Source organism: Suricata suricatta, chromosome 7 (genome assembly GCF_006229205.1).
Source record: "Suricata suricatta isolate VVHF042 chromosome 7, meerkat_22Aug2017_6uvM2_HiC, whole genome shotgun sequence".
NCBI classification, from domain to species: Eukaryota; Metazoa; Chordata; class Mammalia; order Carnivora; family Herpestidae; genus Suricata; species Suricata suricatta.
Window position 1 is genome coordinate 113,047,712 of NC_043706.1, and position 16,848 is coordinate 113,064,559.

The following is a 16,848-nucleotide window of genomic DNA, read 5'->3' on the forward strand; positions in this document are numbered from 1 at the left end:
AATTAGCTCAGAGCCAGTAACTGACACCACTGCTCACCGTCTCCCTTCTTGGAAATTTCTTTGCAAATGTTTCCCAACACCTGCATCTTGTGGGCTCCTCTCCCACCCTGCAGAGCCTCTTGGTTTTTTTCCCTGGTTCTCACCCTGCTTCCCATGTCTTAAGTCAGAGCGGTTTGTTTTTAACATAAGAGACAGAGAGAGACAGAATGTGGGGAGCTGGGGAGGAGCAGAGAGAGAGGGAGACACAAAACCCGAAGCAGGCTTCAGGATCCAAACTGTCAGCACAGAGCCTGATGCAGGGCTTGAACCCATGAACTGTGAGATCATGACCTGAGCTGACGTAGGATGCTTAATCCACTGAGCCACCGGGGCGCCCCTAAGTGACAGAGTTCTTTAGGGTCTGTAACTGGTGTCTATTTTACCCTCATGTACTCTCCTTCCTGAGTGGTCTCTCCACCCACGTGGCCCCAGCTACCATCTGTGTTCTAATAAGTCCCGTCTACACTGTAGAGGACTGTCATGTGTTTGTTTAAGGAGGTCATTCCACAGCTCTCCATCACCAGGCTCAACTCAAATACTATCCTTTTCATGAACTCGGCCCTAATTCCCTAACTGGAATTAATCAGTCTCTTTTCAATGCTTCCTTTCCACTCTATAGGTCACCCTGGGAGCTTATATTAATGTCATTTATATATTTGCCTGTTACTCTTACTTACCTTTTCTAGGCATTCAGTGAAGGCTTGAATGTTGAATGGAATGAAACGGAAAGAAAATACATGACAAACCGTGTGCCTAACAGTTGCCTAACATCTCCCTGGTAATGTCACCTGTTCATGGAGTTTCCTTGTAGACTGACACTTGACAAATTAGCATCCTGTTCAAGCTGAAAGAGCACCAGAGAGCCATCTCATTGGAAAGCACTCAAGAGAAAAAACAGCAGCACGACTCAAGGGTTTGTGGAGCAGGAGAGAGAAGCAAATAAAGTACGACAGATGTTAACTTAATCTTGGCTATTCGGAAGGATTCTTCCTGCAATTAAGATGCCTCTCTTCTGAAAGGAGGCTGTTTATCATTCACTGCTTAGGAATGCCAGCCAAGCATCCCAGAGATGCTCCCCATTCTTATTACTTTATAAATCAGGGTGGCGACTTTATAGGAGGCCTAAGGCTGTGCGTGGCCATGAAGAAGCACTGGTGAGAGAATTCAGGAGGCACTCACGGCTGCAGGTGCTGATCGACTCTGCCAGTCACTCACCACGGCAGCTGCCGCCAAGTGGGGGTGGGGACAGGGCTCGCATGTTAGCACGTGAGAAGAGACATGAATCCAAGATGGTGGCTTGTCAATTTCCCCTCCCAAGTTCCCAAATACTCCAGGGGAGTCTTTCATTATGGAAATGATTCTTTCCATTGCTTTGAGGGTAGTAGACCCATCTCTTTCCAGTGGCGACTCAATGTAGTCAACAAGTCAGTGTTAACATCATTTATGGCCCTTTCTTTTCCCAGAATCTTTGTAGTTACCGCTCAAACCGTAACACTATCATTCAGGGGCCACACCTTCTACTGCTAATGGTGGGCCACAGAAAAGTTTCAGTGGAAGATAATTAGGAATGCAAACTACTAAGGCAGGAGGCAAAAGCTGATGCACTGAGTGATGAAGAAAAAGGAGTCATAATAGCATCCATTCCATCACCATCGCTTGGAGCCATTACCTCTTTCTGTGTCTGTTTCCTCTCTCAGAAGGCAGGCACCACGATCTACTATTCTTGGTACATCTGGCATCTTACCAAGAGCTTGGGTGCTGGTAGAATTAAATATTTATTGAATAAATAAATACACCAAGTGCAGGACACTTTTCAGAGCAGGACATACTAGGAGGAATTTTTACCTATGGAGAGAATAGGTTCCTCCTTCCTCGATATTAGTTGTATCAATTACACATGAAGGAAAATTCATTTTTTCTAGACATAGGGACAAGCACATGGCTACTAAGTAATTTTCAACTCTGAAATTAAGCAAATGTAGAAAAACTTCTTCCCAGGTCTGGGCATATGTAAGTAGAATACATATAACAATGAGATTTGCCTGGGTCAGGTACTACTCCTTCCAGATAACCTGAATACAAAGACATGTAGGCCTCCTGGGGTCCTTCCCCACCCTGCCAGATAAATGCTCCTCTCTGGAATGGTTTGGAAGAATCACATTTCAATTCCTCCACACTCCGTAGCTGAGTTACAGAGTAACCCGCTAGCAAGCCTCTCAGCATTCACGGGGCTGTTGAAATAGAGCAAAGTCCACAAAATTTCCGCTGAGACGTGCTGAGCAAAGGCTGGAGCCCCAGAAGGAAACACATACACACTCTGAGCGAAGCCGCCATCACCTGAGTGCGCCCCGCTGGCCTCCCCGGGGCCAAGTGATTGGCAATGAGCCCTGTGCTGTCCTCATTCTTGAGGGAGCTCCCCGGCTGGTTCCTGTTCGCTGGGGTCTTCCTGCCTGTGACTTTGCTGCTGCTCCTCCTCATCGCCTACTTCAGAATCAAACTGATGGAGGGTAAGTGTGGAGCCACAGAGGGCAGGAGCTCGAAGCTCCCTTCTGCAGCTCACCTGCACAAGCCAATGGTGGCCGTGTTTCGGGGGGCCTGGGGCGACACATCGTTGTGATCTGCAGGCACTTCTCACTAAGCGCTCTCTTACCCCAGGTTCACCGGCGGACCCACAGTTCGATGCCTTCAGCAGTGTGGACAGTGCCTGGGCTCTGCGGCCCACCGTGGGCACCCCTAACTGTAGCCTCTCATGGATAGTCCAACTATGAGTCAGTAATTCCCACATGTGACTGTTTTTCTCTCTCTCAGGGCATATATTCCAAAAACGTTAAAACGTGTATCATGGTCTGCCCTCTCTACATGACACGTAGGTGTGTAGGTGCGTATGCCATGAGTGTGCGTACACACACTTCTTTCTCACCTTCCATTAAGAAAATGTGCTAGGGCACCTGGGTGGCTCAGTCGGTTGAGCATCTGACTCTTGATTTTGAGTCATGTCCTGATTCCAGAGTTGTGGGATGCCTGTGTCAGGCTCCTTGTGCTGAGCATGGAGCCTAATTGGGATTCTCTCTCTCTCTTGCCCTCTGTCCCTCTCCTCAGGTCGCACTCTCTAAAATAAAATAATAATAATAATTAATTTTTAAAAAAAAGAAGGAAAACGTGCCAGATATTGTGCTGTCACAGTGTTTGGCAAATGTCAAACCCTAATAGATAGTTGATGGTTTGGTGTAAACTTTTCATGAAACTATAGTCTTTTTTTTTTTTATGTCTATTTTACTTTTTGTGAGAGAGAAGAGAGAGTGAGCTCAAGGCAGAGACAGAGAGAGCCAGAGAATCCCAAGTAGGCACTGTACCGACAACACAGAGCCTAATGCAAGGCTTGAACCCACAGACAGTGAGATCATGGCTTGAGCTGAAATCAGGAGTCACATACTTAGTTGACTGAGTCACCCAGGTGCCCCCATGAGACTACAGTCTCAAGGAAAAGCAAAACAAAATAGAACAAAACAAAACAAAACTCAGGAAGCTCAAAGTGATTTGGACATAGACAATTGGGTCCTAGTTTGAGACCAGTTTTCCTGCCAAAATTAAATTAATGAAACTGAACTTTGACTTCACAGATTGTTAATAATGTGCCCAGCAAACACTAGATTAGTATCATAAGGGTTAATAGTTATTTTAGCAATAGCAACAAAACCAGTAATATTTAAAATGTTGGATGGTATCAGGGACGCCTGGGTGGCTCAGTTGGTTGAGGGTCCAACTTCAGCTCAGGTCATGATCTCATGTGTCATGGTTTCAAACCCCACATTGGGCTCTATGCAGACAGGCCAGAGCCTGGAGCCTGCTTCATATTCTGTGTTTTCCCCTCTCTCTGCCCTTCCCTCTCTCTGTCTTTCTCTCTCTCTCAAAAAAAAAAAAAAAAAACCTAAAAAATTTTAAGTAAAATAAAATAAAATGTGGAATAGTGTCCTATTAAAGCACTATTGAAAACAAATTTGAAATTCGTTCCTTCTCCACTAAAGTTTGCCAAGTCCAAGCAATGCCTTCATGGATGCCATTCTGCAAACAAGTGTTCAGAATCCTGAATGAAGAATCCCTTCAATTAGACCTAAAACCAAATAGAAGTACAATTGAGGATATTTCTAAGATGAGATTTAGAACATCAAGAAATCCTAGAGGACAGGGAGCTCATTACAAAAGTTTCCAATCATAACATACTCAAACAGACCTTAGCCTTTCATTTTTTGGGTCTCATTTTTATGATCCACTCTCTTGTTGAATGCCTCAGCTATATTCTGTCTTGCTCTACAGGTTTTATGTGTTACATCCTTTTCTTTATTTAGTTTATCCTCAAAACCAGTCTACTGGTGTTCTGCCACGTAGCCATTTATTAACACTGAGTCCTGGAAAAGAGCCTCTGAAAAAGAAAGAGAAAATTAGAAATCTCCAGGCCCCTAGCCTCAGGGTTTTTAGTCTTCCAAACGGGTTTAATGTGCAGCCACTGCAAACATGTACATTTTGAAAGTCTTTTAAAGGTGTTGCAATGGCCACTGTCGTGCACATGCATGCCAGGTCCCCAGTGACACTGAGCGCCCTACGGAGCAGTAACAAGATGCTGATATCCCAGCCAGAGACTTGAATTGTTCATGTCACTCTCAAGTTGCATGTCTGGTTGCCTTTTCAGATAAAGTGTTTAGTATCTCAAAAAGGTATCCAGCATTAAATGAGGCAAACAACAAACCAAAATAGACTCATGGATTCCCAAGTCTCTTACTGGCCTCTACTTATCAGTTATTATAGGTCAGGTTATTCAGCAGGACACCTGCTCTTGGGATACACTCTTGAAAAAAGGATGAACCTTGGTTTTATAGCCTTATTTACCCCTGGGTGATATTTGGGGGAAGACATCTTTAATCTGGAAAAGTTAAAATTAAATGGGTCTACAGTATTTTGCTTAGATATTTAGATACTATAGAGAATTATAAAATATAGACATATCAGAAGGCCCTGGAAAAGGCAGCCTGCCCTTGAATATGTGGCCTGGCATCACAGGGGGCTGAGGTCGGACAAAATGTAGGCAATGTGCTGCACACAGTGCCAGGCCCCAAGGACGTACTCAACGTGCGTGCTATGATAGGTCTACAGTGACATCCTTCCTTCTTTGACACCTCCCTGCCCACGTAAGTTATCTAGAAATCAAAGCCTCTGATTTTTGCAACACAGCATTTAAACCAAAGGAAAGCTAGAAGTTTAGCCCTCCACAATGAGGGCCAATGCCCCCAGGGTAGAGTTCTTTCACCAACATTGACACTTGCTCCAAACTTGCACCATACTTCTGGGGAGGAAGAGTTCCCCTTCATTCATTCAGCACCTAGTTGAGAATCTACCATATGCCAGGGATGCTCATAGGCTCTGACACAGATTTTTCACTGTGGGCTTTTAGAACTAAGAAAACAATCCCAGGCCTAGAAAACCACAAAAGTCATCCCACAAAATTGGTATTAGTTGAAGGAGAGACATGGCAAATCTCTATTTTTCTGACTCTGGCCTCATTGTCTGTTCAACGGCCTTATGAATGACCTGCCTTCTCCCTAAATGTTAACCCAAAGTTAGAGCAGAGCATTCCACTGGAAGAGAACCCTCTAAACAGCTCAGGGGCCCCCACATCGATGTAATGAGCCTCCATTTTCAGCGGTGCTTCTCCATTGTCCCCTTTTGTTGGCTCTCACTGAAGTGTGCCTGGAGCTTCCGGGCTACAGGTGAGGAGCCCAGGAAGGGCGAGCAAGGAGGTGGGAGGAGCCAGCAAAACTCTCTGCATCAATCACTTAATGCAGTAGGGGTCCCAAATGAGGCTTATTGTTGGAAAGAATACTAAGGACTGTTAGCATTCTGTTACCGGAAACCTTCCAAGGAAACATCTGCAGGATTGCCCAGCTGGTGGGGCCAAAGCGGGCTTCCTGTTGTCGGTTTTCATTCAGTTGAGACTGGGTCCCCATTGCAGTGTGGGGTGAGGAGAGCGGGCCCTGGGCACTATCCGTATAAGTACCCGGCCAGGAGGGCCGCTGAGGCGCAGCCTGCAACACATCACTCTCTCAAGAATTTCCTATTTAAGCCATGCCTTGCTTACCTTTCCGTCTTCTCCCAAATGGGAACTGTGCACCCTTTTGTGGAATAATTCCTGATTATGTTTTCCAGTGTTTCCAGACAACCTTAGACTAAGCATATTTCCATTTTTACATAGATCTGTTCCCTTTCTGCTCCAAACCTTCCTTAAAAAAAAAAAACAAAACTTCAAGAACATGTAGCTTTTTAAAAATGTAGCTATTTTCCTAAATGGAAGTAATAATATCTCTTCTATAGTTTGAGGGCAATTGAGATCACTTCGCCCCAAATAAAATATTGCCAGTCTGTATTTCTATTTAGCAGTTCCCACTTAAAAACTGTAACCAGATGGTCAAATGTCATGTCATTAATCTTCCATCTGGGGTTATGGCAAGTGTAATCACTCCTATTTTGTTCCTGTAAAGAAAGGGACATTGACAGATTAACTGGTGTGTTCACAGAACCCCAGAGTCCTGCATTCTGAAAAGAAAATCAACTTGCCTGCCCCATCCATCCTAGCCCATCAGACAAGAGAGACATTTTAAGATGTGATGGAAAGCATGTGGAGGTACTGAAATCACTCAGCATTAATCGCTACACTTGAAGCCTTAGGAAGTAATGGTGCATGTAAATTTAATTAGTATGTAGAGAACATCAATTTTCTCACAAAGTAAGAAAGAAAATTCTCTAGCATCCTGCACTCTTCAATCTCTGTCAGTTGCCTTGAGGAGTAGCTCTTGAGGTGGAGGTCTGACTCTTGAACTTTCCATCTATCAAACCTTTCATCAACCACTACTGTGAACATTTCATTAGTAGAAGTTTGGATTATCTTATCTCCCCAAGTCCAGACATTCCTAAGTCTCTACTTTCAGTGCCATTCTTTGCCCTCAAAATTCCATCACCCTGATCAAGAACAAAATGCTGTCTAAATAACCAATATTGCCAAAAATAATCATTTTTTTTAAAGTGTCTACTCAATGCCTTAGAGTTTTCGTATGGAGTTAGATCCAAATAAGGTCCAGTACATGATCACATTCTGGCCTTCAGCAACTTACATTCAAAGACAACTCAAATATTGAAAATGTGTAGGTCGCTAGACATCATTCACTGAACTTCATATATATGTTTTAGTAGTCAGCAAACAAAAGGGAAAAAGGTATTTGGAAAAATCAGAATGATTTAAGGGTTAGTATTCTGAAGTTGTTAAGAGCTCAGACTACAGGGTCAAACCAAATGAGGACCAAATTCCATATCTGTAACAATGGCCACCTAACCTTTTGAAGCTTCAGTTTCTTCATCTGTAAAATAGTATAATAGCGGGAGGGGCAGCTGGTGGATCAGTCAGTTGAGCATCTGACTCTTGATTTCGGCTCAAGTCATGATCCCAGGACTGTGGGATTGAGTCCTGCATGAGGCTCCTTGCTGCATGGGGAGACTGCTTCAGATTCTCTCTCTCTCTCTCTCTCTCTCTCTCTCTCTCTCTCTCCCTCTGCTCCTCTCCCCCGCTGACATCCTCCCTCCCTCTCTCTCTCTCTCAAAAATAAAATAAATAGAATAATAGCAGAGCTATAAGATTGCTGTGGGGATTAAATGAGGTCATACACACAAGTTTCTTAACAATGCCTGTTCTCAAAACTGTTAGTCATTATTACCCCTGCTAGTTTATAAATTCCAAGAAGCAGTGTTTGTGTCATTATGATAGCTATTATTTTTTTAAAAATTTTTAATGTTTTTTATTTATTTTTGAGAGACAGAGAAAGACAGCACGAGCAGGGGAGGGTCAGAGAGAGAGGGGGAGACACAGAATCCGGAGCAGACTCCAGGCTCTGAGCTAGCAGTCAGCACAGAGCCCGACGCAGGGCTCAAACCCACGAACCGTGAGACCATGACCTGAGCTGAAGCCGGAAGCCGGACGCTTAACCGACTGAGCCACCCAGGTGCCCCTATGATAGCTGTTATTAAATTTACCTTATAATAATTAAGTTTCCCAAATCACTCACCTAGAAAGTGGTAGAGACAAGAATTGAATCCTGGCTGGCCAACTCCAGGGCTACCCTTCTCAGCCAACACACAACTTCTGGAGTATTGAACACAGATGACGTGTTCAATAGATACCTGTTGCTTGAATGAAACCTTTTGGGCCAGGCAAATAGACTTACCGCCAATATGGAAGGCGAGTGTAGGAGAATTTTAAACATGGCAAGGATTTTATAAAAGCTTTGAGAGGAGTTGATCTCTTTATATAACAGGAGTGATTTTTTTTAATGTTTATTTATTTTTGAGAGAGAAAAACAGTGCAAGTACAGCAGGGGCAGAGAGGGAGGGAGACACAGAATCTGAAGCAGGCTCCAGGCTCTGAGCCGTCAGCACAGAGCCCCATTCAGGTCTCGAGCCCACAAGCTGTGAGATCATGACCTGAGCTGAGGTCTGATGCTTAATACACTGAGCCACCCAGGTGCCTCCAGGAGTGATTCTTTTGGTGATTCCTTAGCCTAAAACCTTAGCCCTGAGGCAAGGAGGTTGCATTTTTTTACTATGGCCCAATGGGGAAAACTTGTTGCCTGCACGATTTCCACAATTAACAAACTCAGGTGTTTTCAAGGCCACCTGCCAATCTCACCTATCCAGTGTCTCCCTGCACTTTCCTCAACAGACCGATTAACTGTAACAATGGCCAGGTGGCAAGCTCTTCTAGAAGGGTGCATTACTGCTCCTGCTCTCTCCGTGCTGTGCCTTGCACCAGACACTGTGCTGGAGAGAATTCCTTGTGGACTGATGAGCTTCCTCTAGTTCTCCACTCCTACAGTTATTCGGGTCACCCATTTTCAGTTCTACACTTGTATCCTGGCTCCGCATTCAAAGCATGTGTGCACAGTTAGTCCTTAGTAATTAGAAATAAAAGAAAGGGGCATCTGACTCTTGATTTTGGCTCAGGTCATGATCTCATGGTTCACGACATGGACCCCTGAATCAGGCTCTGAACTGTGAGCTCAGGGCCTGAGAATCTTGACATTCTCTCTCTCCCTCTCCCTGTAAATAATAAGTAAATAATAAATAAATATTTACCTTGAAGTAAATAAATAAACATTTAAAAAACAATAATAAAATAAAAAGGAAGAGAGGCACCGGGGTGGCTCAGTCAGTTAAACCTCTGACTCTTGATTCTGGTTGAGGTCATGATCCTAGGGTCATGGGATCGAACCCTACGTAGGGCTCCATGCTGAGCATGCAGCATACTTGGGATTCTCTCTCACTCCTCAGCCCCTCTCCCTTACTAGACTAGCTCTCTCTCTAAAATAAAAAAAATAGTAATAAAATAAAATAAAGGAAGAAATAACTCACATTTCAATGAATTTATTATCTAAACCATGGGCCATCTCAAGCAACACCTTTGAACGAGCAATAATCCAGTGAAGAGGCAGTGTAATCGAGTAGTTGAGATTGTGGCTCTGGAATCCGACTTCCTGGGATGGAATCCTGAATCTATCCTCTTCTGGGATCTTAGGCAAATTGCTTCCTCTTGATTTCTCCCTGCCTCAGTTTGCTCATCTGTAAAGTCAGACTGCCAAGGGTGACTACAATATAATGCCATTAAGAATTAAACATGATAAAACATGCAAAGGGCTTCATCCAGTGTCTGGCACATAACAAGTACTCAACAAATAGTAGCTATTAAATATCGAGGCTCATGCAGCCTTGTCCCTGTCCTGTGCACATGTAATGCCTCTCAACTATGACGACAAGTAGTCATGGAGACCTAGAGGAACCCGGCTCAGGGAAAGCACATGTGTCCTGGGCTACGTGGCATATGAAGTGTCCGGCAAGGGGCAAATTGCTTGGATTGGACATGGGAGCCAAAGAGAACATTTTCAGACTCAAGTCTATAAACATATACTACCTCCCATAAGATTATAAGCTCCTGGTCTCTGGCTTTGGATGATCTATTATAATTCTGAAAATACAAATTTGAAGAGCAAAAGCAGGTTCAGTTGTGTCTCTTGGTGGCAGTCAGGTAGAGAGATGTATTTTTTTAATGTACCAGGAAGACCCCAAGTGATACTTGTTGGGATCTCAAGAGAAATTTCAGAGCTAAAGATCAAATTTGTTACTGTCTGAGAGGTCATAGTTGAAGCTACAGGATCAGAAAAGAGGACACAGAAAAGGGGTCACAGAATATTTTATTGAAAATAACTGGAACACAGTGGGAATTGTGTCAAACGCTACCAGAAAGGAAGGTGGGGCTTGAAAAATGCCACTACATTTGGTAACTGGGATATCATTGCTGATTTGTTGGGTTTTTTGTTTTAATTTTTTAAATGTTTATTTGTTTTTGGGAGACAGATAGCGAGCGACAGAGAGACACAGAATCCAAAGCAGGCTCCAGGCTCTGAGCTGTCAGCACTGAGCCCAATGTGGGGCTTGAACCTGTGAACTGTGAGATCATGACCTGAGCTGAAGTTGGACGCTTAACCGACTGAGCCACCCAGGCGCCCCTCATTGATGAGTTTTAATAGTTCAGTGGAATAGCTTTAACTGAAGTTGTATTTTAAGGAGTTAAGGAGTATGCGGGTGATAAAAGTTGAAACTGTCAGTTTTCAGGAAAGGATACCAAAAGGTAAAAGAGAGAAAACTAATCTGACGTATCTAAGGATTATAAATGCCCAAACACATTATTTTGGGGGGTGGGAGGAGGAGCAGGGAGAGAAACTCTTATCTTACTCATTTGTGCATCCCCAGCCCCGGGCCTACAGACATGCTTAATAAATGCTTATTGAATGAGGGAGTCTTAATAAATTTAATCAACCACTTAATCTGCTATATGTTAAAAGTATGTAGTATGTAACAATTATTACAATAGTAATTTGCCCAACACAACGGGGACCATTTTTTCAAAATAAACATTTACATTTCTTTTGGAAGTGTTGGGGGGGGAGTAAAGTGAGGTCCTGTCGTAGGCCTTGCTGTGGGGACCTGGCCTTGGGGACCCCGCAGAAATGCTGGCCAACAACTGCTACAAGTTGTCCGTGTCCAATGGCAGGCACTCAGCTGTCTGCAAAGTACTAACTGATGGCTTTCCTTTCAGTTAAGGAAGAGCTGTCACAGACTACCAATCATCACCAAAACAAACGCAGGGCTGGCTCTTCCCTGTACCAGAGAACAAAGAGAAGGTGACTTGGGGACTGATCAATAACTAAAGTACAGCGAATTTCTACTGGTCAGAAAGCAACGGTCAGCAGCTTAGCTAATAATGTAAGTTAATAAACTCTAACAACAGCAAAAATAGAAAGAATACTGAGAGGCTTGTTCTTGACCACATTGAAAAGCGGCAGCTATTATCCAGAGGGACAGCTACGAGATTCGAAGAGCAGTTCATCGGAAAGTACAAAAAATATAAGATTTGCTTGGATGGGGACTGGACTCTTTGCAAGTTTTCACCTTTTATAAGACTATGTTTACTCTGATGGACACTATTTTTAAATTTTTTTCAAATGTTTTTATTTATTTTTGAGAGAGAGCATGAGTGTGGGAGGCGCAGAGAGAGAGGGGAGACACATAATTTGAAGCAGGTTCCAGGATCTGAGCAGTCAGCACAGAGCTTGACATGGGGCCCAAATCCACGAACCACGAGATTATGACCTGAGCCAAAGTCAGACGCTTAACCAACTGAATCACCCAGATGCCCTTGTTGGACACTATTTTTAAAATAAAATTCTTTTGAAAAATATTTTAAGTAATCTCTGCACCCAATGTGGGGCTCGAACTTACAACCCCAAGATCAAGAGTCACTCACTCTACTGACTGAGCTAGCCAAACGCCCCTTGAAATAAAATTCTTAAGCGTCTCTATTACATAATCCCATAGAAGAGTACATTATTCTGAATTTACAGGTGAAGAAATCCTGGTAGACAGCAAATGGATAGCAAACGACGAGTGCCTGGGAGCTCCGTGGATTCCCTCTGCGTGCGTGTTCCCACTTCCTCCGCTTACCGAGTGATGACTCTTAAATGGGCTCTTTCAGACATCATTTCCGGCCGAGTTTGCTTCTCTCCCTTTCCCAGCTGCTTTCACAAATCACATCAGCCTGGTCACAACCCACAAAACAAGCAGAGTCTCTCCATACTTGGTTACAGATCACCCATGAATGCAGATTTCAGCAAGAAATGACCTGGAAATATGTGCAATGTGCTGCTGGATAAAGGGAAGAACAGAACCTTCATGTAACTCCGATGGAGAATAACTCAAGCATTTGCCTCTAACACCAAAACATCAAGGAACTACTTCTAAATACAGAAAGAAGTCAACATTTCATTAGCAGAATTCTTTTTTTGAGGGGGGAGCCCCAACGAGCCATCTTAGATAACCAAAAAGAAAGTGGTAGTTAAAACAGATTGTGATAATGTTGTGCTCTCCACAGTTTTCTGGTTCACGTCAACAAAAGATGCTTCCCATGATCTAAGTGTGAGTCCGGTTATATTCCAATTGTTGCGTGTGAATCTAACAAGCTATTAGTGTGATTAACCTTATAAAGTAATGAGTTGGGCCACCTGGAAGAAATGCACTGACTTCTGTAGCGACATACAGTCTTACAACAGATTGTGTGAATGACCAAAAGCAAGAATGCACAACTGCTGCTGGTTTTCTTAGCTCCCCACACCTCCCCGCTCCAAATTCTTCACACGCATTTGCACTTCTTGTATAATGTGCAACTCAAGTGCTGGAAGACACTCATTTCTGTGTTTTATTGCAGTTGATTACAATGGAAATGTCTGCTGGGGCTTTTAGACGGAGGTAATTTAAAATAATAGAGTTCATGCCATATGGAGGGAATAATATTCTATCAGTTCTGGGAGGGATCTCTTTTTAGCCCCTGATGGAAATCAGATTATGTAAAAATGCTTTCTTGCACAGAAGGCGTGAGGGATGTAGCGTATTCCCAGCTGCCAGCCAAATCTGTGGTTCGGCCACCAGGGTGGGCTCCGTCCTCTTCTGGAAACAGAGGGAAGGCTGACTTTTGGCTCTGGTGGGTGTCAGCCCACCACCTCTGCCTTCCCAGGGGAAATGCAGGCCCGCTCCTGCAGTAACACAGGAGCTCCAAACGTACATGTGTTCAGGGATAAGCCTAACCAGGGAGTTTAAAGCCAGACCTATTTCTTTCGTTGCTGTCGAGAGCAATTTCCAAGGAGTACATTCATGTTTTTTACATGTAACGAGAAAAAGTCTTCCCTTGGAAAGACCAGTCCCAGCTGTAATCTGCTGGAAGACACTGCTCCTCAATTCGTGAAATCCTGCACGGAACACAGCCAGTCAGCTGCAATCATGCCCTTGATCTCTAGACAGAGTCCAGAGTTGAAGGTCTTATTCAGGCTTGGACTCCCGTGGCTGCTCTGTATGGCTCCTGCCACCCAGAGCCGGCTGCTTTCTCCTTCCATTATCCTACACTCTATCCCATCCTGTGCTCCAAAGCCTCAAGGGCTCTCTCGATGGCTCCTACTCTTATGTCTAATGTTCAGGTACCTGAAAGAATTCCCAATTGTTTCCCCAACAGGAGACCTTCAATAAAATAATGCTCTGTTGTCATTTAGTCAGTGAAAATTAACCAAAGAATTTTTTTTTAATATAGCTGTGAACTCTACCTTTCTACCTCGCTTGTTAACAGTGCAGGAAAACTGAAATCCATGACCATTCCTCTCCATCCTGAACCTATAAAAATTGATAACAGAAAATTGGGCAAGGAAGAACACGTTACGTTCTCTGAAATGTGTATTTGCAACCTTTAAAAAGCAAACTTACTTGTAATTTATCTGACCAGGTAACAGCCTCTAGTATTTTCGAGTAATTTAACAGCATTAGAAAACCAAGAACAGACAAACACTCCCCCATACATCAAAAATAACTCTTCCCTGAAAATCTTAAGTTCTTTGGCCACACTGTGTCTCTGAAATCAGAAATAATTACTATTTTTTAAGTTTAATTATTGGGGGGAAGAGAGAGAAACAAAGACAAAATCCCAAATAGGCACGCTGCCAGCACAGAGCCTGGTATGGGGCTTGAACTCATGAACTGTGAGATCATGACCTGAGCCAAGATCAAGAGTTAGATGTTTAACTGATTGAGCCACTTAGGCACCCCCAGATTTCATAACTATTAAAACACCTTTTGGAAATTAATTTTCTGACTTTCAAAACAATTTTTAGAACAGATTCTCTTGTGATTCTTGCTGACTTTATAATTAGTGTGCTCATCAGAAGAAACGTCTGAGTTTATCAGAATTTACACAATGGTATTTGCCCTGGCAAATGAGTGACAAAAAGAACAGAAAACATGCAAAGTATTTTATTGATAATTAACACCAAACAGATTGGGGATTTAAAATATTCTTTCCACTGTTGTTTTTCTAGTTATTTAAACCCACAATTCCCAGACCAGATTATTAAGAGCAGAGGTTCCAAACTTTTATTTATATAATAAAGAAGTCTTTTGAGAATTTGATGAGAGCCAGGAATTTATTCCTGTGAAACAGGCATCTCCTCACAATTTTGCATATATTTGGGGGAAAGTCCAGCCCCTTGAAATCTGTCCAGGGGTCTGTGGTGAGGAACCTTGCAGCCAGAGTGTTCAAGTATTTGCGCAGTCTCTTACCCCAGCAACCCTAGCTGCCTCCATGTGGTAGATGACCAGCAGACCCTAAGAGACCCCTGCCAGGAAGTGAGGTCCACATACCTCCAAAGCTAAAACCTTCTTAATAGATGTCTTAACCCTCTAATAACACAGAATTCTAGGAAAAGCCCTCAGGACACAGCCCAGACTGGCATGATCTTCCCCATGCACGGTGCTGTCATTACTCACAATGGCGGTCATGTTTTTGAGGGTGTTACTGACCTGGGAGCTCTACCAGGCATTGTATACATTTTTATTTCATCTAACCTATATAATATCCCTGCACTGAGATGTATTAGTACTCTCACTTTAGAGATACTTAAGTGCCTTCATTCAGGTCACATGGTTCAGTTACTGAGCAGGGGATTCAAAGGTCTATCTGCAGGATTCTGAGGCCTTGGTGTTGGAAGCAAAGTATCGTTTTATACAACCGGAGGCTGCTATAAATCTAATCTGGCACCATAACTATACATAGGGTCAGTGAGTTTGACCCTGTGGCCAAGGGTCAGGAGTGTGGCACCTAGGATTTGCCAGCTGGCCACGTTCTTTTCCGGAGCGAAGGCCACACCATGGCCTAATCCCAGCAAGTACATGAACAGGTCCATGCAAGAATCCGTCCGAGGCCATTTTGACATCTGTAAAATTAAGCAAGAAATATTCCCTACCGTTACTGTCTCAGCAGTAATATTCACATCCCCTACTCTCACCTGCAAACATGGAAGACAGGTGGAAACTGACCATGACACCACACAATGAAGAACAATGTATTCTCTAACAATGAAGGAAGAATTTTTTTTTTAATTATGGGGCTTTAGGGTATTTTTTTAAAGCCTTTTATTAGTAAATATTTTAATGGAATGATGTAATAAACCCTTACTTACCAAGACCTGGCTTTAGCAATTATCCACTCATGGCCAATCTGGTTTCATCTAAACCACAACTCACTCCTCCCTACCTATAACTGAATTCTCAATTAGGTTTTCAGATATCATATAATTGTGTCCATAAATAAGGAATAATACTTAATGAAGTCCATGGTGGGCAGTAATTACGGCTACAGTGTTTCATTGTTGGAGTCCCGGTGATAGTTACTGCATGAACTGTGGTCTATGCAGTGAGTACATCCCATAAAGGAAAACAGGAGCTACTCTTGATAGTGAAATACCAAGCATCTGTCAACTCTACACATCTAAAAAATAACCCTGTTTTATCCAACTGTGGTCTCTGGAAAATGCACTGTTTCCTGCATCCCACACTGGGTAACTATAAGACTTATGCAAAATGTTACTTACAAAAAACCCCACGCAACTAAAAGGAATTCTTGCTTATCACCTTACAATTATATTGTTTTCAAGATAAACATTTAGCCCCTGGACATCTCACCTCAGTGAACCTTGTTAATCTGCTTTCTTATTTTATCATTCTAACATCCCACTTGGGGTTTTGAAAGCTCGGTTTACAAACAAAAATTATAATATCCTGAGAGATATTTTCTAAGAAATACAAAATATTAAGAACAGCAGCCCTGCTGCTGCAACTACACATGGCATTACTTATTAACACTGTTCCCAGTTGCTCGTTGGATGTTATGCCCCACAGATGCTCTAGAAGTCTCTGGACCCCAAGCCCTGTCCTTCCAATCTCAGCTGAATAAAACTAAGCCTTCACTCAAACACTGCCGCTGCCGTAGACACTTCCTATCAGGGCAATTATCACTGGAAGCATGGACAGAGATGGTGCTCAAAAACCCTGGTAAATGCAACCTCCGCTTTAAATACGAACATTATAAATGCAAGCTTTCTGATGTGAAATATATTCACACACCACATTTCGTCCCCTGATGTTTCTAAGGCTTGGCTTGCTGAGATTGGTTTCTTTAGAGAGTTGTTTCTGTAATAATCCTGCAGGAAGTGAGAAAGACCTTTCAAAAGGGGAGAGAGAATTCTGTGGGAACAGATCTCAAATAAGATGGTTATGCAAATTGTACTTAACACGCTCACTTCAAATGACTAGAGAGAGAAATTCTACATAACATGATAAAAAAGA

General features: G+C 43.0%; 1 protein-coding gene across 1 annotated transcript; it reads left to right on the forward strand.

Moving 5' to 3' along the window:
- The first annotated feature begins 2,352 nt into the window (after positions 1–2,352).
- SMLR1 (small leucine rich protein 1) lies at positions 2,353–12,596 on the forward strand. The gene is made up of 2 exons (XM_029943400.1): positions 2,353–2,546; positions 12,033–12,596. The coding sequence occupies exons 1-2, from the start codon at positions 2,420–2,422 to the stop codon at positions 12,137–12,139; spliced, it is 234 nt and encodes a 77-aa protein (XP_029799260.1). The 5' UTR covers positions 2,353–2,419; the 3' UTR covers positions 12,140–12,596.
- Positions 12,597–16,848: the final 4,252 nt, after the last annotated feature.

Excerpts from the sequence above, each read along its gene's own strand:
- SMLR1 (XM_029943400.1), top strand. The coding sequence starts at position 2,420 with ATGAGCCCTGTGCTGTCCTCATTCTTGAGGGAGCTCCCCGGCTGGTTC. Across the intron at positions 2,547-12,032 it reads CAGAATCAAACTGATGGAGG|GTGAAGAAATCCTGGTAGAC; the intron begins GTAAGTGTGGAG and ends CTGAATTTACAG.